The sequence below is a fragment of the Sinocyclocheilus rhinocerous genome, unplaced genomic scaffold, assembly GCF_001515625.1.
Source record: "Sinocyclocheilus rhinocerous isolate Xijiao unplaced genomic scaffold, SAMN03320098_v1.1 scaffold400, whole genome shotgun sequence".
In the NCBI taxonomy this organism is placed as follows: Eukaryota; Metazoa; Chordata; class Actinopteri; order Cypriniformes; family Cyprinidae; genus Sinocyclocheilus; species Sinocyclocheilus rhinocerous.
The window spans coordinates 59065-84982 of NW_015666595.1; the positions used below are offsets into that span (position 1 = coordinate 59065).

At 40.5% G+C, this 25918-nt stretch overlaps 2 protein-coding genes and 1 long non-coding RNA gene across 13 annotated transcripts in view; 2 read left to right on the forward strand and 1 right to left on the reverse strand.

The window, feature by feature from the left end:
* The first annotated feature begins 6803 nt into the window (after positions 1–6803).
* On the forward strand, positions 6804–9956 carry LOC107732975 (uncharacterized). Its single transcript, XR_001638923.1, has 3 exons — positions 6804–6869; positions 7109–7181; positions 9889–9956. It is a non-coding gene; the product is annotated as an uncharacterized LOC107732975 (long non-coding RNA).
* A 3533-nt stretch (positions 9957–13489) lies between these two features.
* Positions 13490–16703, forward strand: LOC107732974 (N-acyl-phosphatidylethanolamine-hydrolyzing phospholipase D-like). Its single transcript, XM_016544460.1, has 3 exons — positions 13490–13948; positions 14161–14275; positions 16355–16703. The coding sequence occupies exons 1-3, from the start codon at positions 13542–13544 to the stop codon at positions 16484–16486; spliced, it is 654 nt and encodes a 217-aa protein (XP_016399946.1). The 5' UTR covers positions 13490–13541; the 3' UTR covers positions 16487–16703.
* Positions 16704–17065: 362 nt separating this feature from the next.
* Positions 17066–25918, reverse strand: part of cacna1c (calcium channel, voltage-dependent, L type, alpha 1C subunit) — a 129350-nt gene continuing 120497 nt past the window's right edge. For 9 of the 11 annotated variants that reach the window (XM_016544453.1, XM_016544450.1, XM_016544456.1 and 6 more), the window contains 4 exons: positions 24917–25033; positions 23769–24096; positions 23345–23689; positions 17066–22713 (listed from right to left, as the gene is read on the reverse strand). In XM_016544453.1, coding sequence (XP_016399939.1) covers positions 22375–22713; positions 23345–23689; positions 23769–24096; positions 24917–25033 — 1129 coding nt within the window. In that variant the 3' untranslated portion in view covers positions 17066–22374. The remainder of the gene's footprint in view (positions 22714–23344; positions 23690–23768; positions 24097–24916; positions 25034–25918) is intronic. The other 2 variants (XM_016544459.1, XM_016544458.1) reach the window with 1 other exon arrangement.

The following is a 25918-nucleotide window of genomic DNA, read 5'->3' on the forward strand; positions in this document are numbered from 1 at the left end:
TTATTATTTAGAATGAAAAACACACATGCAATAGATAGATAGATAGATAGATATATGTGTGTGTATGATTATATACTATGTGTGTGTGTATATGTGTGTGTATATGTACAGTACATACATACACACACACATACATATATACACTGAATATGCATACAAGCCAAGTCAGAAAGTCAACTTTATTTCTAAAGCGCTTTATACAATATAGATTGTTTCACAGCAGCTTCACAATAGTATCAAATTCAAATTCTGCTGTAAAGAAGCTCTAACAAGTCAATAGTGTCATTATACAGTCAGTTCAGTATTGATTCAGTCAGTTGCATAACTGTGTAAAATTTATCAGTTGTACATGCATACTGGTGTATTTGTGCATATGCATGTGCTATGACAAACTCCTGTGCACTCCACTGCACTCTGAACAAGCAAAAGACACATGAGAGTAGTGTTATACATTTTTCACATCTGTGTGTAGTTTGGCGTGTAGAAGAGTTAAAATAGTTTTGAATGAAGTGTTTGCTTTTGCAAGATATGTGTGACGTTTTGTGTGTTGTGTGTGTGTTTTGTGGTTTTGTGTGTAGAGTTTTGAGAAATGGAGCCATAGTTTAAAAAACTGTGTGTAGGCATTTTTAAAAAACTGTAATGAGTGCATTCAACATCATATGAATGAATCACGTCCATTTCTCTCTAAATGCCAACAGCTCACCCAGCGTTACAATATGCCATAATTCCAGCCAGAGACTAGGCTGCTAAATTCTGATTGGCTTCCTTGACAACCAATCACAACATTCCTTGCATTACCTCGACAGCAGAAGAGGAAAAATACAGTGCATGCATAATTATTATGCAAGTTCATATTCTGATCATTCATTTTTCCAAGCACATTTTACCAATTCCAAACGACATCAATCTTAATAACTACTATTAATCTTGTATTTAATCACTTATAATCTATATATTATTGTTCATGAAGGCTGGAAGTGAAAAACGCCTTATATTCAGGTGGGCATAATTATTAAGCAGGTTAGGCTGGAAGTGAAAAATGTCTTATATTCAGGTGTGCATAATTATTAAGCAGATTTTCTTTTACAGATAAAATGAGCCAAAAAAGAGATTTAACTCCGACTGAAAGTCAAAAATTATTAAATGCCCATGGGAAATATTAAAAACTAATACAATACTAAAAATTGCAAAGTTAATGAATAACCATTGGACAGCAAAATGCTCAGTGGGTCAGCAGGGTCAGTCAAAAACATGTGGAGAAGAAAAGATGCATGTTAACTGCAAAAGAATTAGGAATTAAGGTGAAGAATTAGGTGTGAAATCACCAGGAACCATTTAGTCTCCAGCGCCACCATTTTCCAGAACTGCAACCTACCTGGAGTCTCCAGAAGTACAAGGTATCAGGTTCTCAGAGACTTAAGCGCGCAGAAATGTGGCAGAAATGTAATCCCATACGCCAGCACCTGTCAAGGGGGGCGCGAGCATCAGTTAATTCAGAGACGTCCTCTTGAGAATTTATGAATATGAGTTAACAAATCTTTAGCCATCCACTAGGGGGCAATCTGACTCCCACTGCTAGTCGACAGTTAGAGCAGAGTTGGCTCGAGTATCAGTCACACTCAGTGTTGCCAAGTCCGCGGTTTTCCCGCGGAATTGGGCTACTTTAACACTTGCCGCGTTTTGTAGTTTTGGGCTACTTTTGAGTAGCAGTTAGGCTCTTGACAAGTATCCTTGTAAGCACAGTCAGTTGTTTTAAGTGAATGTAAACAGTAAAGAAAATATCAAAAGTACATCAGTATAACGGATCCGTGCATTTCTTACGTAAATAATGTTACTCAAAAAGAGCAAAAGAAATATTGTTCGCTGCTTTATTGGGGGGGGCGCATGTCCTAAAAGGTTGTAAATGTGTCCACGTGGAGAGATTGTCATAAAGCTCAAAACAGAGGATTAGTCTGTGCAGTAAATGCCTGGATGAGGTCTGTTTATCTGCTGTGCTGCATGTGACATCTGTCCATGATGAGATTATCCACCCAGAAATCTGTGATGTATTACTGTGTGTTGTGGCGGATAACATGGTCTGCAATCTGTTTCTCATAGAAACCTTCTGCTGACCTGTTTCCTCCCTTAACACAAGAGTTCTGCGACGTTATTAAACAACCATAGCATATCCACAGACAGAAAATACTTGTCAGATGTGAGAATGCAACGTCACTTTTTTTTCTTATTGTAAAATAAGAATGTGTTTATCAATGGTATATAATACTTGCAGTCTTTAAATACAAAATATGAATCTGTAATCTCAGTAAGATAATTAAAACGCGCTTTCTTGAATGGCTCTGTTCCACCACACCAGCGTTGGGAAAAGTAACAAGTAGCACGTGACGAAACTGGTATCAATCTGGGACACTTAGGCATTAAGAGTAGACGCCTCCACCAACCCAAACTCATATAAAATAATCATATTTATGTTACAGTGACGAGATAAAGACTGTAAACTCCTCCGCTAGCTAGATACTGAAGTGCAGTTTGCCATCCGCTCCACTAGGGGCAAAAGCGCGCTTCACGTTCAGCATGACACCTTTGGATCGCTTACAAACAGTCTGCACAACTCACGTTTTAACAGATTTAACAAGTACAGATCGTGCATTTGAAATCTTAATGTCTACTTTTAATGTAAGTAGTTAGTCTCTTTCCTCATGAATCGCGACTCTCTTGTAAAATTACTAGCATGCATTAAAGTATGTATAAATTAATCAGTAATTGATGCTTTGGATGAACTAAAGCCAGTAGCTACATTTACGTATGTGATATAAAAAGTAGTAAATTCCATTGATCTCTGTTGATGTGTGTAGTGTCATTGTATTAAAAAAAAGTGATGTGGGATGCTCTGATGTTCCCCTGCTGCTTCATGTTTTTCCTACTTTTAGCTATATGTTATAAGATGATTATAGCACAGATACATTTTGATGTCATTTTGAAATGTAAAACTGTACATAACTGTATAACAGAGGACATATATGCAGCATTAATATGCTGCAATTCATATTGGACTATGGTACATTTAGACAGTGACTTTTTTTGGTTAAAAATGATCCGAAATCAATATTTGAGCAAGTACATAACCAGCCAGTGTTCAAAACTATCGAGTTTTTCCTTCTTCCGTTTTTAAAAAAATCTCCGTCCACACGAAAACGCAAACGCATGCTATGACGCACTGTCAAGAGCATGCCTAACCAACAGGTGGCGATATAATCTCAACCGTAAAACCATGTTGGCCAATCAGAAGCCTGAAAAAGTTTCCAGTAGGCGGAGATAACAGCACAAGCTCCGACGTCACAAGCCAAAAACGTACTCGGTTACTAACGTAACCTCGGTTCCCTGAGATACGGGAACGAGTACTGCGTCTTGCTAGAAGCATATGGGAAAAAAGCCTTTTTTCTCCTGAACTGAAGCCTTTTCATTCACGCAGTGAAACTGCACGGCCATTGGTTTGTGCAGTGTATTAAAAAACGAACCAATGGCTAGGCAGCGGGGCTGCACGAGCCTATGGTGTCGAAGCCCGCCAAACCTGCCAAAGCCCGCCAGAGTGGGCGGGGCATCTGGCTATATAAGCGGGCGTTAACCACAGGATTCTCAGGTTACTTCGACTGAAGCGACGACTGAGTCGTGCAGCTACATAGCATGGCTAGCAACGCAGTACTCGTTCCCGTATCTCAGGGAACCGAGGTTACGTTAGTAACCGAGTACGTTCCCTTTCGATACTACACTCGTACTGCGTCTTGCTAGACGCATATGTGAACACAGTACAATCACGCCGTGCTAATGTAGTGGAACGACTAAAGGTATAAACTTCCATAAGCAACCAATGCTCATAGAGAAGTTAACAATAACCTCAAGCGGAAAGGACCCTGGCCTGCAAGGCCGGGACTTCCAGGTTATAAAACCTTGCGAATGTGGACGGCGAGGCCCAGCCGGCCGCCTCACAAATATTCGCAATGGACACACCACTGGACCATGCCCAAGACGAGACGATGCCTCTAGTCGAGTGGGCCCGTACTCCAATTGGGCATTGAAGGCCCAAAGAAGAGTACGCTAGCGATATGGAGTCTACTATCCATCTAGAGAGTCTTTGCTTCGTAACCGGAAGCCCTTTGGTGCGGTTACCGAAGCTGACAAAGAGTTGTTGCTTCCTCCGAGGTAACTGTGAGGAGAGAAACATGAGAGCCGGGAGGCGGGGCCGCCTTCCACGAACGAACAGGGGCAGACTGCTTTTGTGGTAACAGCAGCCCGTGTCTGTGAGCGCAGTCATAGTGACACACACAATTCAAAGCTGCCAGTGGCAGCATCTGCTCCGATCTACTTAGGAGGATAGAGCCGCTCGATGTAAAGGGGGACACTGATCCTTACGTGCAAGACACAGATCGAAGCGCAGCGGGAAGAGCGAGTACGCAGGCTCTGTGTCGGCGTGATATCGCTCAGACCCGGTTGCTTAGTTCCCAGGCTTCGCCGTTTCTCTCTCCGAGGCTTGCTGAGAGAGGAGAAACGGGAGAGCGGGGCTGCCTTCAGTAAAAGATGGTCCGCGAGTGCAACGGGGAGAGAGAGCACGCAGGCACAGAGCCGACATGAGATCAATCAACCCGGTTGCTTATTCCCTGACTCCGCTGTTTCCCTCTCCGAGGCTCGCTGAGAGAGGAGAAACGGGAGAGCGGGGCTGCCTTCAGTGAAGGCGGTCCGCGAGTGGAGGAGGGCGAGACTCATGCTTTCAACAAGAGCATTCCGTCTCAATGAGCGAGCAGTCTCTGCGTGGGGGCTGCCCAGATAGGTGACGGCACTCACTGTGAAGGCGGTCCGCGAGTGGAGAAGGGCAAGACTCATGCTTTCAACGAGAGCTTTCCGTCTCAGTGAGCGAGCAGTCTCTGCGTGGGGGCTGCCCAGATAGGTGACGGCACTCACTGCCCTTCTGCATCGTGCAAGATTCCCTGCACGAGCCACACTCACAGCGCGACATTTGCAACAACGTCGCTAGAATGAGCTCTTTTAGGGCTTACCTGCTAGAAATAAGCTCTTTCAGTATCAGGATCAGGGGAACAGGCCCGGAACTGCTGCGATGCTGAGGTGCGAAGAGAGCCGGTCAGCTGAGCAGGGAGGTCTCAATCCAGCTGCGAGGCGTGTCAACGGCGAGTAGGCTTTCAGGATCAGTGATGAGCGAAGAGTCGTCGCTGAAGGAGAAGAAATCTGAGAATTCTGTGGTGAACGCCCGCTTATATAGCCAGATGCCCCGCCCATTCTGGCAGACTTTGGCAGGCTTAGCGGGCTTCGTCGCCATAGGCTCATGCAGCCCCGCTGCCTAGTCATTGGTTCGTTTTTTAATACACCGCATGAACCAATGGCCGTGCAGTTTCACTGTGTGAATGAAAAGGCTTCAGTTCAGGAGAAAAAAGGCTTTTTTCCCATATGCGTCTAGCAAGACGCAGTACGACTGTAGTATCGAAAGGGAACTCCGGTTTCGCTGTCTACACGATAACACTGCATTTTTCAAAAATGTTCGGTTTCAGTGAACTGGTTCTGCATTTGCGTGTGGACGAACAGCCAAACCCCGTAGAAAAAGCTGCGGTTTTAAAAATAACCGCGTTCGTGTGGACAGGGCCTTAGCCCGATTCACAACGGTTAGCTTATAATAATGTTTTCTAATTTGAGTGGTACGGGTAGGTTTTCGCGGGAAATTCGAGCATGGCACTGCGTAATTGCGTCACGTCTGTAAACATAAAGAAGTTGTCTTGGCTACAGGATCCTGCAGGTGGCCGATTGTTTATAGCCTTTTCTCACAGCAGCCAGAATAATTAAATGTATCATTTTGATGGCGGATTGTAATCCATAAAGGATTATGTGTTTATGAAACACATGTGAATGAAATGATATATAATATATTCCAGTTATAAATGTGCTTCTGATTACAGATAGCCTGGGATTACAAAGATTTGTATTTTAAAGAAAACCAGTTTGAAGGGAGCATAATTTGCTTTTTGGGTTAAAAGAATTTCTTAATATGAAATTCGAAGAGTATGGCAATTAGAAATTGAAATCTACACGCTAATACACACTATACTCATAGTCACCAATGCTGATGTTGTTAACATTAATCATTTGAGAATAAAGTATAACAATAATAATAATTTGAACGGTTTTATGTGATATGAGCTAACCGATCTTTAGATTTAATCACCATTGGTAGCGAGATTTATGGTAATGCTTTTTTCCTCAGTTGGTCAGAACAAACGTGGCAGACTTGTTACTTACTTGCTCAGATGGCAATATACGGTGAAAATTCTTATTTGGGTCATATTCCAAGACGTAGGCTAGAATCTGTGATTGCGAAGTACAGTAAATATCCACACCGGTGCGGTGACTGACTGCCACACACACATTACTCTCATAGATTTTGTTATCATTGCCATGCATTATACGACTGATAGACTGCAACGGCTGGAGTTAAAAATCTCCGTTTGTGTTCTACTGAAGAAACAAAGTCACCTACATCTTGGATGCCCGGGGGGGTAAGCAGATAAACATCAAATTTTCATTTTTGGGTGAACTATCCCTTTAAGAAGTTTCGCCTTTCAGTAAATTTTTTGTTATTTTGTGTATTTTTGGGTAGCAAATGTGTAAATAAAGAATTACAATTCCCTTGTGCAATTGAAAGTTGCATACAATATGAATAAGGCTAAGTGTATGTTTATGTCTATGTTTATTTAGTTTTGATTATTCATGTTTTTCCTCTACAGAATAAGGAATAAGTGTTTGGACCATACAAAGTTCTAAGACACGTGGACTGAGATTCACTGTAATGATGGACATCTGCTCATGGGCAGGTAATGCTTTTAATGTATGACTGTGTGTTGTTGGGAAGTAAATGTGTTGGTTGCCTTTTTTTTTTTTTTGAAGGGGTTACACCTTCAAGATTATAGAGGATCTTTTAGTTTTCAGTCTTTAAAGGCAAAAATTTAATTGATGTCCATGTTATCTATTAGTGTTACGGAGATTTATAATACTTTTGTAAAACTGAAAGCTTCATATACAATATAGTCTTTGTTTATTCCTGTCTTTACAGAATAAGGGGTGAGTTTGGACCATACAGAGTTCTGGGAAATTTACCACAATGACGGACATCTGCTCATGGACAGGTAATTATAATGTGTGTTGTTTGGTACTAAATGTGTAGGTTACCATCATTTCCTCTTTGAAGGGTGACACCTTTAAAAAGCAAATGATGGTAACCTAAGTAGGTGGGGAAGGGACGGCGAGTGTGAAATTTTACACAGCATAAATATTTTTTTTTTTGTATGCCAAAACTATAACCACTGCTGGACATGGTGCTGGAAGCTCCAGGGGGAGACCGTACTGGTATCCCCCTCCTTTGGGCGCACCCTTCACTCACACCACACCACACATTCATATCACAGAGATCTGGCTGGGATCGAACCAGCAGCCTCTGAAACCGTGAGGCAGCGCTCATACCTGTGAGCCACAGATCTCTTGTCTGGATGTGTGAAGGAACTTATACTTCACTATTCACCTGTTTGTGAGCTGTGAGTTTCAAATAAAGTATCAGATTAAGGCTGTGGTGTAGTGATTGTGTCCTAACACACCGAGGTGGGATTTGAACCCACAACTTTAGCACATCCATGTGTGTAATTAACATGTTTAACCACCTGCGCCAACGTGGCTTTCACAGCAAGAACTGGCGTTTGAGGCACTTTGTTAGCTATAATGCAACATGTGAAATTTTTTACTTTAACAATAGTGGGATTTGAACTCAGGACTCCTTAATTGAAAAGCAACACTTTATCTACTGAGCCAGGGAGCTCTGGTAGTAGGATATTAAACCAAGAGTTTAAGGCATGAAAGGCAAACAATTATCATCTGAGCCCAAGATTTCTGAATTTAAAGAGTTAATTTATTTATTTTTGCTGTTTATGTTAAAAAAAAAATAGCTAAAAGCAATTTTGTATTTGAACACGAATCCACATGTAAAACAGCTTGTATTCATTTCATATGTTGAACAGTTGAGCTGGACATGGCAAAGCTACTTTTTATTTTCTTTATATATATATATATATATAAACATGTTAGAAATGGCAGGATTTGAACCAGTACTCTCAAGTATACGAGACTTCCCATGTCCAGCGCACAGTAAATTTAATCATAGGATACAATTGTTTTCTGTTAATACCAAGAAAAACCAGATAACAGCGTTTCTCTTTCTTTTAGTCCTGCAGATATACTTCATGTCCACAAGGGGGAGCTGTCAAACGTGCCGTTCCTAAACCTTGAAGCTTTGCTATAAATGCCGCTTAAATCTGCAAACTACACCACGACTTAATTGTATAATTGTGAGGGAAAAAACGATAAAAGTCACTTTAGATGAAAAAAAATATATATATATATCGACTTTACCAATAGATAGACAACTCAAAAACAGTCTTGGAAAATATTTTATCCCGCATTTAATTTGTGTTTGTATTTCGGCCATGTGGCTTCCAGTTCAACACATCGGATATTTTACCCCATCAGTCTAGAGCTGATCTGAGTCCTTTAGCTGCTAGATTCCATGTTTATGATTCGAATGTTCCATGATCCTAAAAAAAAAAGATAGATTTCTTTTAACATGTATAAATCCACACATTTGCGTCCTCTCACCACCGACTCTCTGAGAGTTTGGCGTCTCGATTAATAAATACGCTACACTTACTGACCACAAGAGGGATCCGCTGATCACTTTTTTTTTTCACCTGTCTTATATTCAACGTGATAAATAGGAATTCTGCTTGAGATTGTAAACGTTAAAGTAAGCTAGACGTTTAAGTAATGAGTTAGTGAGCAAACCTGAAGTATTTTTCAGTCTACTGGCACTATAACAGGACTCGTCTGCTGGAAAGGTAACCTGCAGTTTGTCGTCCGCTCCACTAGGGGCGTAAGCGGACTTTGCCTCCGGCGAACTGTGCATCATTGTCAACATGACACCTGACAGCAGTGTCAACAACTTCAGACCGCTTTAAAGCTATGAAAGTGCAGATTCTGCACATGACAGCTCAGTGAGAGACTCTTAATGTGACTCAACAGCACATATTTGAGGCCAGCATGAAACAAAACCATCATATACTGCGATAAAGTGCATGAATGGAGGATGTCACGCGACTCATCTGTAAGTGATTTTACGCATAAAGTGCGCTTCTCTTGTAAGGTCACTAGTACTTATTTAGCGTTATTTAAGTTTGTAGTGAAGTTTCGTTTTTCTGATATGTCAAAGCAGGTCTTTAATGTGCTTGCTGGAGTATTTGGGTGATGCTGGTCTTGTTTTTGACACGCGCTGTCAATCCTTGAAGTGCTAGTGATTTGACAGCTAAGCATGTATGAAGGTAGGCAGTGAGATCTTTTATGCAGGTTTAGCACGGACTTTGTTTGCATGTTGGCTCTCTTGCTAAATTCCAGTACCTTCAGAACAGCAATTAAATCGATAGTGGTTGCATTACCGTGATAATTTGAATCTAAGGAGTCGATTCCTATGAAGCTTTATAAAGGGCAATAATAACAATAAGTGTTGTTTATCCGCTGATGTTGTAATGTGGTAAATAGTAGTCTACTCTATACGTGTTTGTTAATAGAGTCAGTTGGTGACAATTATTAATGCTTCTGATAATATGCTCAGTGTGGGTCACACAAAATATATATTTTTAGGGCAGAAAATGTCTGAATGTAGATTATATATCTTTTTAGTTTTCAGTCTTTTAAGGCAAAACTTTTAACTGATGTCCACATTATCTATTTTTAAAGATTTATAATGTTATTGTACATACCGTATAGAGTCTTTGTTTATTTCTGTCTTTACAGAATAAGGGGTGCGTTTGGACCATACAGAGTTCTGGGAAATTTACCACAATGACGGACATCTGCTCATGGACAGGTAATTATATGGTGTGTTGTTTGGTACTGAATGTGTAGGTTACCATCATTTCCTTTTTGAAGGGTGACGCCTTTAAAAAGCAAATGATGGTAACCTAAGTAGGTGGGGAAGGGATGGCAAGTGTGAAATTTTATACAGCGTTTTTAAAAAAAAATTCAGTCTGCCATAAGTATAACCACTGCTGGACATCGTGCCGGAAGCTCCAGGGGGGAGACCGTACTGGTATCCCCCTCCTTTGGGCGCACCCTTCACTCACGCCACACCACTCATTCATATCGCAGAGATCTGGCTGGGATTGAACCAGCAACCTTTGAAACCGTGAGGCAGCGCTCATACCTGTGAGCCACAGATCTCTTGTCAGGATGTGTGAAGGAACTTATACTTCACTAGTCACCTGTGAGTTTCAAATAAAGTATCAGATTCAGGCTTTAAAGCCATAGTGTAGTGATTGTGTCCTAACACACCGAGGTGGGATTTGAACCCATGAATTTAACACATCCACGTGTGTAATTAATGTGTGTTTAACCACCGGCGCCAACATGGCTTTCGCAGCAAGAGTTGGTGTTTGAGGCACTTTGTTAGATATAATGCAACATGTGAAATTTTTTACTTTAACAGTGGGATTTGAACTCAGGACTCCTTGATTGAACAGCAATACTTTATCTATTGAGCTACAGAAACTCACTGGTTGTTTGAGTATTTTTTGTTGGGAATATGAATTTTCACAAGTTGTGAAATTATATAACATTACTAATGCTTGGATTTGAACCAAGAGTTTTATGCACCAAAGGCAAACAGTTATCCGCTGAGCCAAGGGTGAGCTTTTTTGTGTATGTTTGTTTTGTTAGATATGTTGACCCTAGGGATGTAACGATTAACCGCGAGCCGGTCGAAAATCGATTCAAATATGTGACGATTCAAATCGGTTGAGATGCCAAACAAATCGCGATACAATTGGAGTAGGAGTTTATATGAATGTATCTCTGAGGGGAACTATCTTTAGAAAAGTTTACATGGTATTTTCTTTTCATCTTGCCTCTGAACAATGCATATTAAATTAGTGTTCATAAGCACTGCTTTGTTTACAGCGGTAACCCAGGAAACACTGTATCATTCCTTTCCATAAGCGCCACCTGCTGGCAGAGAGTGAATCTGCGTCTCATTCAGCTCATCTGCTGCATGTATGCTGCATCTTTGTTTGGATCATTATTAAAATCCAGTGGTTGATTCTAATTTTAAATGGAAAGAGCACAGACAAAGACTTAGTTTGTTCATATTAAGATATTTCTTTTATTTGTTTTAAAATTTTAGTTTTGTTATATTTCAATTTCACAAAGAAACATGCAGCAATAGCCTAATAAAACGACACCATTTCATTTACTGTATAATGTCTCCAAACTCATTTTGATCGAATGGTGGGATTTGAACCCACGACTTCAGTGCATCCATGTGTGCCATTAACATGCATTTAGCCACCTGCGCCACTGTGGCTTTCCCAGCAAGTGTTGGCATTTGAGGCCTTCTAGGAGTTGAAGTGCCGTGACAGACGCTCAAGCAGAAGAAGTCACATAAACTCCTCTTCTCATCTTCTATGAGATTGATAAGTGTTACAGCTCATTTATTGTATTTATTCAGTGTTTTCTGGCTCATGTGCTGTTATGATCTTATGGTCAGTTCAGTTGGTGGCTGCTGTTGTAGGTGCAACAGTTCATTTCACAATAGGTAAATCTGTTTAGATGTCTAGTTTTATTATGAGTTGATGTTACAGATTTATTCATTAAGTACAAGAGTCACTCAAAGAGATGCCAGAACATCAAGTGAGCTCAGAGAGACTTTATTCACATGTGACAATACATTTGAGTGCCAAGTTTTATTTCTCAAATTAAGAAAGGATTCATAACACCAGTTATGAATTCTTGTCAATACATTTTCAGTACAATGTCAATATCTCAAAATACCTCTGATCAAACTATAATCACTATAATATGTGACCCTGGACCACAAAACCAGTCTTAAGTCTCTGGGGTATATTTGTAGCAATAACCAAAAATTAATATATATATATATTTAAATGTACTAAGCCAGTGGTTTTCAGTTTGTCCCTGGAGCCAGCACTAGTAGAGTTTGTGTCATGACCTGAGTTGAGTGTGTCAATAAGGGAGACAACTAAAATGTCAAGTCAAATTGTCATTATTTTAAAAGCATTTTATATGTGTAATCACACAATATATATGTGGTGGATGGATGAAAAGTGCAGTAGTATTTATATTAAGTAGTATTATATATTAAGTGCTTGTAGGTTAAAAGTGCAGTAGTATTTATAATTCCAAAAAGTCTTACAAACTCACCATTACTAGGTTAAATGTCACAACTTTTTGGTAATGTCATCTCTAACCATTTATTATTTTAAGTTACAGACAGTGCATAGTCTTTTTTACACTCTATGGTCCACATCAGTGGTGGATCCACAGGGGCGTCTGGGTTGGGTGGCTCTTGGCACCCCTGACATCTGATTGGCCACCCCGATTGCCATCCCAAAATTGCATTCACTGCTGGCAGTTTGATGATTGACATTTAATTTCACCTCTTCAGAAAGAAATATTTGTTTTGACGTGCACCCCACATTGTTAATTTATTAACGTTGAATATTAAGAGAATATTAATGTTGGTTGCATGATACAGAAGAATAAGTTCAAAGGTGGTCACACACTGCACATCATGTACATAATGACTTCACCCTAGGCTGGAAGGGTGTGTATAGACATTTTTCAATAATACATTTGAGGACTGCCAGTTTCCTAACAGCATAAGAAAGGGCCTATACGATCCCTGCTGTTCAAATACTCAAATCAGTTACTACTACAATTAATACTACTACTTTCTACTTTCCTCCACATATTCAACGTACATTGACACATTTCATGAATTAATTCACATGGGGAAAATTAATGCAATAGAATTCTGATTCACACATTTTCTATGCATTGTTACTGCCATTAGTCTTACACTAACCTGCCCTCTAGTGGTCAAATATTGCAAATGCATTTACCTTATGTAAATAATATCAAAGCTCTCTGTGTGAAAGACTAAGGGATCTTTCACACAGTATGTTATGCCAGTTGCATAACATAGCCACCAGGTTAAAACTGTCTTAAAGGGGTCATATGATGCGATTTCAAGTTTTCCTTTCTCTTTGGAGTGTTACAAGCTGATTGTGCATAGATAAGATCCCTGAAGTTGCAAAGACTAAAGTCTCAAAACCAAAGAGATATTCTTTATCAAAGTTAAGACTCTGCCACGCCAAAAAAGCATCATATGACCCCCTTTAAATATCTGTAACATTTTAAAAAGTAAATTAAAATTATTCACATTATTAAAACTGAATGTAAAAATTAAAAAAAGTGGGAATTTTTTTTTTTCTGTTCTCAGGTTCTAGACCGTGAGTTGCCGGTTCTGGAGCCATATTTTATCCAGAGGCCAGATCAGTGTGGGCAGAGAGGCTCATCTGTGCAAGCGACCTGGCTGGGTCATGCCACTGTACTGGTGGAGATGGCAGGACTGGTGGTTCTGACTTGACCCCATGTTCAGCCAGAGAGCCTCTCCAGTCCCGTTCATGGGCCCGAAGCGTTACCGTGACCCGCCTTGCACCGTAGAAAAGCTTCCTCGCCTGGACGCAGTGGTGATCAGTCATACACACTACGATCACCTCGACGCAGACTCTGTGGCAGCACTGAACGCTTGGTGGGTGGGGAGCCGCATTCCTGGGCACGACGATGTCACATTTTTTTGCACGCCGGCACAGCACTGGTGCAAACGCACGCCTGTGGATGACAACAAAGCATTATGGGGAAGCTGGACTATCGTAGGCCCACATTGTCGTTTCTTCTTTGCTGGGGATACGGGATACTGTTCAGCATTTAAAGAGATTGGAAAACGCTTCAGATCGTTTGACCTGGCTGCCATCCCGATTGGAGCTTACCTGCTCAGGTAAGACCTTAAAGAGCAGTTTACTTCCTAATCTAGTTGTCAAATAAACCATGCATTGCATATTATGAATATTGTTGGTTCCTTGAAGAATTACTTGTGTTCCTCTTTTGTCGCTTGGAATAAAAGCATCTGCTAAATGGATAAATGCAAAAAGCAGATGTGTGTTTTCCTCTGTTTTTAACTGAAGTACAATTATGACATGTTCTGTTTAGAGGAATCATGAAGTCTCAGCATGTGGACCCTGAAGAAGCTGTTCAGATTCACATGGACATTCAGGCGAAAACATCACTGGCCATTCACTGGGGGACGTTTGCTTTAGCCTATGAGGTATGAGCCTGTCTGTCTCTCAGTGTGAATGGGTTCCACTGAGCTGACCAGCTGTCACTGCTCTGATTGTGTGTAATTGTTGTCCAGCTGTGGTCGGGAAGTCCAGTCTTTGTTGTTGTATTGCGTCAGGCTTCACTGCTGCGCGGCTACGTATTCATGCCTCTGAGGGAGAGTCTTGGCTGAAGAAGCATTTAGACACGAGACAACAATAAGGTCAATAAACGATAACTGTGACTATATCAACATGCAATATCGTGGATGATGATAGACGAGACTAAAATGTATTTTAAAAAATAAAAACTATACCAAAATCTTTTTTTATTTTCGTCGAAAAAAGGAGACAAAATATTATTGCGGACTGCTGTAGCCTACATACATACTATGCAAGCTTTCATGTGTGCGGTGGCCAGATATCAAGAGTTCAAATCCCCAAATCAGAGCTTGTCTGTTAAAAGGATACGTTTTCTGCCCAGTGTTTTGCTTAATTTTTTCAATCTGGCAACAATGCGCACGCGCTCGCTCGACATTACGGAAGTGCCGACGATGATCTGAAAACGCAGACAAACAAGTAATCTGGAGTTTAGCGATCTCCATGAGAGATTTTTAGCTTAAATCTTTCAGCCAGTCTGTGTTCTGTCATGAGATCTTGACTATTTTGTTTGTGATTGTGGTTGCTGAATAAATGCACTTACTCACCACTGTTGTTTTAATATAGAAACATTATTGCAATTTGGAATTACTATTAGGAATTTCACTGTTAAATTATTTTTTGTTTGTTTTTACCAGTTTTCATAATGTAGATTGAGTGCATATCTAAGTCTTTAATATTAATTTATATAATAAATAGCTTATAATAAATCAGTACACTAGATGAGGTAAAATAAACCATGTGTACGAGTCCACATGATTTGTGCTTATTGGTGAAAGTTCAATACCTGAAATGTAAAAATAAATTTCTCAAATGACAAAAATCATTGCGATTATAATTACATCAATCAAACTCAGGTTTGGACCAAGCAATCGAACCAAGTGTGAAAGCACCCTAAGACTGGTGTGTTCACACTTGCCATGTTTGGTTCGTTTAAAACGAACTCTGGTGCGATTGCTCTGATAGTGCGGTTCATTTGAGTAAGTGTGAACGCTGCCATCCGAACCCTGGTGCACACCAAACAAGCGGACTGAGACCGCTTTAAAAGGTGGGTCTCGGTCCGCTTCCAAACGAACTCTGGTGCGGTTCGAATGAAATATGAACGTTAACACGGACCAAAGACAGGACATTATGCCACAAAATGCGACCCTAAACAGGACAGAATGCTCAAGCCTACCTGTTTTTTCTAGTCATATAGTCGCGATGTTGCCCATCAAAGTTCGGTACAGGCATCAGAACCACGTCTCCTCGCAGCTTCGTCTCTGTGTGTGTGACGGAGGGATTCCTGCCGCTGTTTTGACTCCTTTACACATTTTATGAGCTCTTCGCGAGTTCTCAAAAGCATTTAGCCCAACACAAAGCATTGTTTTGGATGTTCGGTCACGAAATCTGACATAAAAGCCGACCAATCAGGTTGTGAACGGATCCCTATGCCTTTAGGTTCTGTATCTTTAGGTTCAGTGTTAAAATGCCAATGTGAATGCTAAGCGGACCAGGACTAAAAGGTTTTTTTTTTTTGGTCCGGACCAAATTTAACCAAGTGAACTGAACTACAAGTGTGAACACACCCAAAAAAAGACTAAAAGGCATGCTGGCAATTTTCCGGGATCTGCGCACTGTGTGAAAGGGGTTTAAGACTAAGACTAAATTAACAATGACTGACAAAATTAGCACTATTTTCAAGAGGGGTTTTTTTCTGTTTATTTAAAAAAAATAATAAGTTACAGTAGAAAACAGTTAATTTAAGCTGTAATTATATTTCACAGTATTACTGTTTTGCTGTATTTTTGGACAAATAAATGCAGTCTTGATGAGCACAAAAGACTTCTTTCAAAAATATGTAAAAAAAAAAAAAAAACTACTTACCAACCAAAAAGAGTAATGTGTGTATATAATTACATGTTGTTCCGTTCTGTTTGTTTCTCTCTCAGCATTATCTTGACCCTCCAGCACGTTTGCGTGAGGCTATGGTGAATCATGGACTGAATCCAGATCTGTTCTTTACACTTTATCACGGAGAGTCACGGCTGATCGACCACGAGGACACGCACACGTCCAGCTAAACAGAAACCCAGGAAGTATGCAGACACGCATTATGATCTACATAGGCTGCGTTTCTATCAATTCTTTCACAGCTGCAGATTATGCTGATCCAGTGGCTGGACTCTGGATTTTAATGTTAAAAAATCTATTAGATTTCTATTTTGATTTAATATAATTTGCCATTTACAATATCATGATGTGACCATAATAAAACAACACCTGAATTGAAATTGTGTATCTAGAAGCTCTGCTAGTTGGAAGAACGTTGGTCAGGTGAGATCTTACCTGAGGACCTTGTTGTAAATCCTTCATAAGATGCAGAAGAAACAAACCTTAGGAAATTCACTTTATTTGCAATTGTTTAATAACATCATTCCTCAGATAAAAATGCAATATTACAGGAATATACAGCAGAGATTAATTTAAAACTTCCTGTCAAGAACCATACAATCTAAAGATATTTTTTAGTTTTTATTTACTGGTAGCGTGCGTTATAAGCAAGACACACTCTGTCACCAAAGACAGACTGACAGATACAGATACAAACTGTACAATCACTTATTTACAAATCCAATTTTTTGTTGCTTTTTTCATTTCACTTTTTTTTGAAAATAGGAGTAGAAAAAGTGATTGAATCTTCAGATTTACGTAGCGTATTCTTTTTAAAATCTAAATGAACAAATGAAAGAATGATGAAATGAAACAAAAGAGTCTCAGCAAAAGTAGAGGAGGGAATGACAGACCATGCAGACGTCTCACAGTTTTCAATAACACCTGGGGTCTAAACTCCATTAAATAGTCCAAAATGTGAATGACCTCTGACGGTGTTTCGTGAGAGACCTGAATGGTCAGCACTGATGCCTTCGAATTCTACCAAAAGCATGACACGCGTCTAATTTTAATTCAGCTCGTTAATCTAACAAACAGCTGAGGACCTCAAGACTACACTTCCCATCCGCACCGTCAATCAAGACTACAGAAGCTGCTCGTGTGGTCACCGAAAATAAAGCAACTGAGACGATCCGCTCAAAGATTCCTCCCTTCGTGAGTCTTAAGCTGTTAAACGTAAACCAAATCACCTCCGACCGCAGGAAAATAGTGTAATGCAGATTCGGGCTTCAGCCTCTATAACAGGAAGAATTGTGGGCTGCATCTGTAGATGAGTGAGTAGTCCTGCCACCCATTAGAGAAAAAGAGACCCAACAATTCAAGCCCAGAGATCGGCGCCAGCAAACAGAGCATTACTTCCATCTCTGCAGAAAGAAAGCAGGATGTGGTAAGAACAAGTTGTTAAAAGGTTCACTCATACATGGAGATTTGTGCAATATTAACTCTTTGAGCTCCTCGTCATAATCGTTACCGTTCCGCCCATCTCCTTCTGTCTCTTAGTGCTACATTCGCTGGGTGGAACTAGAAGCGGGGAAATGCCACTCGAAAACCTCAAATTGGTTCATATAAATTGTTTTGCATTCACCTACCCACTGAACAAATCTGAATTAATTATAGTCCCACCTGTTGAAATGAAACTATGGCAAGATTGATGTTTTGAGCTTAGGGCGAAATTAGTATTTACACGACAGCTAAAATCTATGCATAAATTCATCCTTTACTTGGATTTATGTGTACGATGTGTCAAACTAAACGTGGTTTAAATGTGCAAATTGGGATTATTGCATCACCACCTTAGTTTTTAGTTTATCATTAAAACTCATTAACGCACTACATTAACTTATAATATCAAATTAACAGTCATATAAAGGAGGACATTAGAGATACGTGCTACACAAAGGTTAAACCAGAGGGCAGACATTGCACATGTCCAGGCTTTCTCTGGGTCAAAGGTCAACCCCACAGCACGTTCCTTCAGTCTGACACGTGCAGAATTGGCATACGAACACGCATGAACCCAGAAACACCGGACGGCCCGAACGGATACTTGAACTACAGACATCCTTAATAAATCCACTAACATTTTGTGTTCGTGCATTACTGGGTTCATCCAAATAAAACAAACAAACAAACAAAACAACACCCTAAAGATAAAAAAAAAACTGCGTTTTACTGTAATGTGTTGTGAACTTGAATGGTTGTAACAATGCTGCTCATTTGCTATGGATAGTTTACTCTTTTCTGAGGGTATTATATTTCCAAAAATATTAAGCATTAAATGCATACATAAAACCATTTCTTTCAATATACGCTTTTCTATTGGGGAAACTTGTGCGCTACTGCTACAGATGGCAAACCAAAATACAAACCAAAATCAATCAAAGTCCATCGGGAGAGCAACCTACACTTCCCCTGCTGAAATGTCATCCATTACGTCACCGACATTCCCTCCAACCAGTGCGAAATAACTTCCATCTGATAAATATTTCTCATATTTTAAAATATATAAAATAACTTCTGATTCTCTGAGAGAAGAAAAACTACATTACAACCATTTGGGCAAAAACCTCACTGAGCAACTAATAAAATATTCAGTCAAATATTTGGTACATTTCCCCAAGGCCTGAGCAGACAGCTCTCTGTGTTCATTCATTAGCAGTTTCATTCAACACAGGCGCTGCTTTTGTGTCATGAAAGCTTGTGGCTTTTCCACACTGTTCTATCATGTGCAGGTGCTCGGAGGGGAACGTGATGTGTTGATCTGAATAAAGCAGCTGAGAAAAAGCCCTCGGATTCAAAATCACATGATTAATCTCATTGCACTCCTCCCTCAGTAAAAACACCAAACCATCCTGCTTAATAACAGGCCGTACGAGCGGAGTTTCAAAAGGAGCTACTGCGGTGAATACGAATGATTTACTCTATATTTCTCTATCATAAATTTAATTTCTATCTATATGTAGTCACTACATACATTCTCAAACACGGTTGTGTGTAGTCATTTTAGCCCTGACATTCAGCATATATAGATGATTTTATATGGTCTCTTTTCATGTGTTAATTATTTACTATAAGTCTATAAAAATATACAATCATTGGCTAATGAAGGGAGAGGAGGACTCCGTCTGCTAGTTCGATTCTTTAGATTCCATGCAAACATGACCCAAAAATTCAAGCATAGCATCCAAATCCATTATTTCCAACCTAAATCTCCTCGCAGAATGCAGCTTGTCATGAAAGGGGATTTCTAATGTTTCCGCTTGCAGCCTCAAATAATAGCGAGAATTAATGTGCATGACCAACTATTTAGAGTGAGCCCGTTCACCGGCGCACGGGTGCCGTGATAAAACGCCTTCACTGTGATGTCTGCCAAAGAAAGGACAAAGAGGGTGAGCGAATGAAAAGATAAAGGGTGAAAGAGAGAGAGCTGCTCTTGCGTATCATGCACCTTTCAGCTGAGCACAAGATATGCAAAATCATTTTCACGCCGAGATGCTTCTCTCCTCAGTCTGTATTTACACCTTCGCTCCCCGTCATCAGTGTTTCCTCAATGTTTCAAATGAAAACAACAACAACAACAAAAAAATAGTTACTCAAAACGCTTGGCACACCAAAAGAATCCTCATGCAGAGATCATTGAAACCAACAGAAGAAAAACATCAAACCAAACTGACCCGCACAAGATTATTTCAAAATACTCAATACTCAAATGCACCCGATTTCAAGTATGACAGGTTTCTTCAATTTAAAGTTCTGTAACTTAATACACAACAGTGAATATACTTCTCTCTGTATCTTAGAGTTTTGTACAGCTGTAGTTCTGAAGGAAACTGTTGTACAGTCAAAGTTATTGCATTGTTTTTGCATATCTTGTGGTATGCAAGCACATACGCATGCACTCACGCACTCATCCTGCATATACTAGCACAGACACGCTCGTTTCCGTACTCTGCATATGCTAAACACGGAGAAACTCGCACACGTACACAACCAAGGCCTCGAAATATGCCTGGGGCAGCCTCACAATGACATATGGCACGTGTGTGTAGGAGATATGAGGGTGTGGTGGCGGCTTTGGAACAGAGCAGGTGGGTTCTGGCTACATTTGTCACGGTTTTTTCACAAGCTTTGCATCATCCTCAGAGCAGAGACCTCCTGTAAACATTCAGGAACTCATTCAACCAAAAAAAAAAAAAACAGCGCAGGACTGGAGACTGAGATTGAATGCGATGTTCGAGGCCTGGAACAAAACGCCAGGACGCTCGGTGTAGACAAAAATAATTATCTATTCATACATGGAAAGAGAAATTCATATCGTCTGAAGTCGTGTGCAAAACGGTGACAGAACTTCTAACCCGGTCTAGTGTGGCACGAACAGAGAGACGCCTGGAAGTGGATTGGTCAGGTTTCTCATCAGCGCATGTGTTTAGGGGACGTCTTCCATCCCGCCAACACATTACCAACACAATGTTAACGCTTCAACACCTTATTTGCATAATAGATTGATAAGTAGTTCTCTGTGTGTCTGCCGAACTGCATGGAAACAGTGCTAAACCCAGCAGAAAAATATCCTTAACAATAATAGTAATAATAATCATAATAATAGCAATCAATAACATTGTATGATGATGACACTGCTGATGTTGGTACTTTCATAATGATGGTTATATATTTAGCCCTGTGTGAACTACATTAGAGTTTGTTTTTTTAAATGATGCGCTACCCAGACATCCCTGAATACTCCACCCTTCCTCTCCTCAAAGTGCACCTTTACTGACCTTCCGAAGATCTGCTGTTCCCTGTGTCGAGCAGGTGGGATCGTGACAGAATCGCAGCTGTCGGCTGAATGTTTCTGGAGATCAGCAGTGAAGGAACGTCAGTAGTTTCAGAGCAAACGTGAGTCCAATCCAACAGCAGCCATGAGAGCCGTCAGTGCTACCTGCGTCCAGGAGAGTGACAGCGCTCATTTACAGCTTGTGAGCTACCAATAAACCCCCGGCAGAACACGCTTCACCTCCGACAGGAATAAATAAATAAATATTTTTTTTGTGTCTGTAAGAGGCATTAGATTCACAACACTGCATCTGGCATAAACATCTTAAACGCCTTCAATAATAATAATAATAATTTAAGAAAAAAAAACAGCATTCATCTGTGTACAATCCAAGATAAACAACATTACAAACACTAAATGCTGGAAAATAAAAAAAGGAAATAAAACCTGAAGCAGATCTGGAATAAAAGGCCACTGATGCAATGACCCGTACCTTGCACAGCTAGCAGCTACCTGAAAGCCATAACGGTACACGAGAAAGAGAGCAATTCAGGGAGTTCAGTCTTCCGCTGATTAAAAGAAAAGCTAACTAGAGAATTGTGGGTAGAAATCAAATTCAAAAAGCAGCACAAATCATCAACTGAACACAAAAGAAAGCCTTAAAGGAGAAGGATGACGTGAGGGCGCTTGCAGACGACACTTCTCCTGATGAACGGATGGATGGATGGAGAGCCGCTCCAATGTGTCCCTCTGAACATCTCTCGAACCCGGGCGGCAAATTCCCGACACGGTCCTCAAGATCCACCTGCTCGGCACCACACGTCCACGCCGAAGATTCGGCCGTCGAGTCCTACTGCCACACACACACACACACACAAGTCAGCGCAAACTCGCTCTATCCTCCCACCGGCGGACAGATCCCACTGCTTGAGCAACGGTAGCGCATCTTTTCCTTTCATTCCCTGCTCGGTCAGGGTTTCGTTTCCTTACTGCAATCAAGGTTGTGAGAACTGTGAGGCACTTTAGAAACACGCACACACAAACATGTACACACGCCTACTCGCTCGTGCTCTCGCAAACACACAGACGAACTAAAAACCAACTCGGTCTCAGCTAAGCAGAATGGCCTTATACCCCTACAGTAGGTACTCGCAACAAACAGACAGGTCAGACTGCAGGACAGCAGTGTCCTCAGAGAGAGCTGGGCTAAGACACAGGAAGTCCTCCGTTCTGCTGCTGTTCCCCCTACAAACTGGTCACGCACTCCATGTCCTCGTCCTCCATCAGAGTGCTGTTCCCCTCGGAGCACTCTAACTCCACCCCCAGCAGCTCGTCGGAGCCCGTGGCGGTCGAGAGGCCCAGCGTGTGACTGCAACGGGACTCCTGGGAGCCAGTGTCTCTGCACTGTATGAAGGGCAGCAGGTTTCCGTTGGCGTTGGGCGGCGCGTTGGCGTTGAGAATGTTGTCGGCAGCGTTCTCCATCTCCTCCATAGTCATGTCGCAGGCGTCCGCTAGTTCCTGCTTCGCTACCTGGATGAAGGAGGGATCCTGTGCATAGCGACCCAAACCCTCGGATATCAACACCTGAGCAAAGAACGAATGAGAACTTTTCAACACTTTATACTCTTAAAATGAAAGACTCCTTAAGAGTGTTTTTGCAGCGATGCCATAGAAGAACCATTTCTGCAGTGAAGAAAACCATTCTTTTCTTAGTGTAAGGAACATTTTGATAATCTAAATAAACTCTTCGCTCGATAGAAGCTTTTGTGCAATGGAAAAGTTCTATGTATAATTTTTTTTTTGTGTGGTGTAGGTGAATATGGTTACAACAATGTAACTAATAAATATCACAAATACTTTCAACACTTGATTAATCACAGTCATCATTTCCAGAACAGAAATCTGGACATTTGGACAAAGCCATGTTCAAAATTTCATTTTTTGATGACTTATTAGAGTTAAATGTTTTTACAGAGGGGATTTTGGATATCCTTTTTTATCCCTCCATAAGTCAGAAAATACTGTAAACAGCCAGAAAAAAATTCCCATATTTAAGAATAACTTGTTATATAAGTCAGGCGAATGTTATATGAACAAACCCATCTCTAAAAACCTTCAGAATATATATAGGAACAAAACTATTAAGTCTGGTGTATGTAAGAGCTACTGATATGAAAATTGCTGGCTCAGTGCATAAGAAAAAACTCTGGCTTACCGCCTCCACGAGGCTGCCGGCGCTCCCATGAGCCAGGGATATGGAGTCTCTGCGTGTGACCGGAGGAACCGTGAGGGATACGGGTCGCTGCGTCCTCTGCACGCTCCGGCTGTGGTTGCCGTTACTGTCACTGTACCACGAGCTGCAGTTCACAGATGGCATGCTGCTGTTGAGTTTCTCGTAAGATCCGCTGCCCTCCAACCGCAGAGACGGGACGGGCTGGTAGCACGGGCCTCCCCCGCCGCGGCCGCTGGGACTCGCAGGAGGTGTGGAACACAGACGCGTGAACAGTGTCGGAGAATGACTCCGTCTCAGCAAGGGACTCAACCCTGCCACAGCCAGAGCCTTTGAAAACCAGAAGATGAGTAAGTGAAAAGGACAAAAAAAAAAACTTTGTCAAGCGTGTGCGCACGCATAAGTTTACCTGATGATGCACTAGATGCAGTGGTAGTGCTGTTTTCTGCGAAACATCAGGTCTGTTATGTTTTCTCAGACACTCCAAGTGAAAGGAAGACCGTCGACCTGTGTTGAAAAGCAAATATGCAGTTGACTTCAACGTCACATTTGAAGCGAAACTAATGATTGTACTGATCTGTATTAACTGTAATGAATGTGTGTGTGAGTATGTACCCAGTGCAGTGGGGCAGAGAAAGGCCCGTCGCCGTGGAGACTGCCACGGCCTCCTCTCCTCCCCTACATCCGCCTCCTCCATGGGAGCCAATTGCTTGCTCTCTTCATCCTGAAATTCCATCCTGCATCCCGCAAACACATTCAGAACATTAAAATATAATTCTGTCTAGGAGCCAGAATCTCACAAAACTGTCAAGTTTGGGCCAAAATGTATCCCCCAAAAAGAAAAAGAAATTATATTTTACAAAGGTTGAAAAGATTTAGTTTGAAAGCTGTCTCTTATGCTAACTAAGACTGCATTTATTTGATCAAAAATACAGTAAAACAGCAATATTGTCAAATATTACGATTTAAAATGAGTCTTTTCAAAATGTAATTTATTCCTGTGATGCAAAGCTGAATTTTCAGCATCATTCCTCCAGTCTTCAGTGTCACATGATCCTTCAGAAATCATTCTAATATTCTGAACTGCTGCTCAAGAAACATTTCTTAATATTATCAACGTTGAAAACATTATGCTGCTAATTAAAAAAAAATAAAATTGTATATGATTAATTGAAAGTTACATTTTCCAAAATTTATTTGAAATAGAAATCATTTGTAGCATTATAAATGTAACTTTTGATGAATTTAATGCATTTTTTGCTGAATAAAAGTATTCATTTCTTTCAAAAAAAATCTTCTGACCCCAAATTTATATATAATGAAATCAAATCAAATGAATTCTATTTTTGGGACCATTATGACCACTGTTTGGAAGACACTATTAATATTAGGGGGCGAGGGGGTCAGATTCTGCATCTTCTAGTAAGCCATTTTGCCAATTTATAGAAAGCAAATAAGCTACTATAGGTCATGCATTAAACTATCTCACGCCCTCCTGTGGTTTATTGTTGTATTAAATATTCTGATATGAATGAAAACAGAAGAATGAAGTATTACATGTCCATCGAGAGCATGGTCTGATCTCGCTCATCTAGAAATGTTTCATCGTACGTCTCATCTGTAGATGCTTCCTCTCGCCGTATTATAGGGAGACGACTGTCACTGGAATCAGAGCTACACAAAACATCAAAACACACAGGTGAACTAGAAGCATATAGCACATCTTCATCGTCTGCTCTTTAGAAGGCTTCAGAAAGTGAGGAAAGCTCACCTATACAGATAACAGCGGTTACTCTCTCCTCAAGCTCTCATAAGGCTATTATAATGTGAACACATTCAATTATAGCAGCTTAAGGTTTGATGACGTCTAACAAAGCTTACAGCACAGGTTTAACTGCTTGTGTCACATTACAGAAGCACTGTTATTATTTTTGCAGAGAAACCTTATGATATTAGATTTAAGAGGAGAAAAGGTTTGTCAAGGGGCACTTCATAAAGACTGGAGCTCCTCTAACAGAAATAAGTGCATATCCTGTTCTTATGATTTGTGATGCATCTGTTAGCACAAAAATGGATGTAGTACATCCAGTTTAATAGCAGTCAGAGCTGCTTGTGAAATTGATGCTTTTGTATTTGGGTCTAAATGAAGAGCCCCTCCAGTACAGCCTGGAAATGACCAGCAGAATGAGCTTCAACACAAACAAGCACATGGACTAGCAGAGCGGTTCTTAACTGGTGAGACTGAGGTCTGTTCTGATAGCAGGGGAGAATAAGTGAAAAACTATATGAAAACTAATACAACTAACCATTTGAACATGCTTAGTTATGATGAACAGGCTACAACTTCATATTATAAAATAAAAAGGCTCATCCCATTTGTTTTTGTTGATGTCAAAAGGCCTGCATTCCATCAAACTCTACAGGATTTTGCTATAAATGAATCTGTCAGTGGTGTTCCTTTAGTATTACTACTGTATTTTTAATTAGCTTTTTATATTTTCATTTTAAGTAATTTAGTAATTGTATGTGCTTTTATAATTTTTTTTCATTTTGCCACAA

Bases quoted from the DNA above. Each gene is read 5' to 3' on its own strand.
- LOC107732974 (XM_016544460.1), top strand. From the start codon at position 13,542: ATGTTCAGCCAGAGAGCCTCTCCAGTCCCGTTCATGGGCCCGAAGCGT. The intron at 13,949-14,160 runs GTAAGACCTTAA...TGTTCTGTTTAG, and splicing joins ATTGGAGCTTACCTGCTCAG to AGGAATCATGAAGTCTCAGC. The intron at 14,276-16,354 runs GTATGAGCCTGT...TTTCTCTCTCAG, and splicing joins CGTTTGCTTTAGCCTATGAG to CATTATCTTGACCCTCCAGC.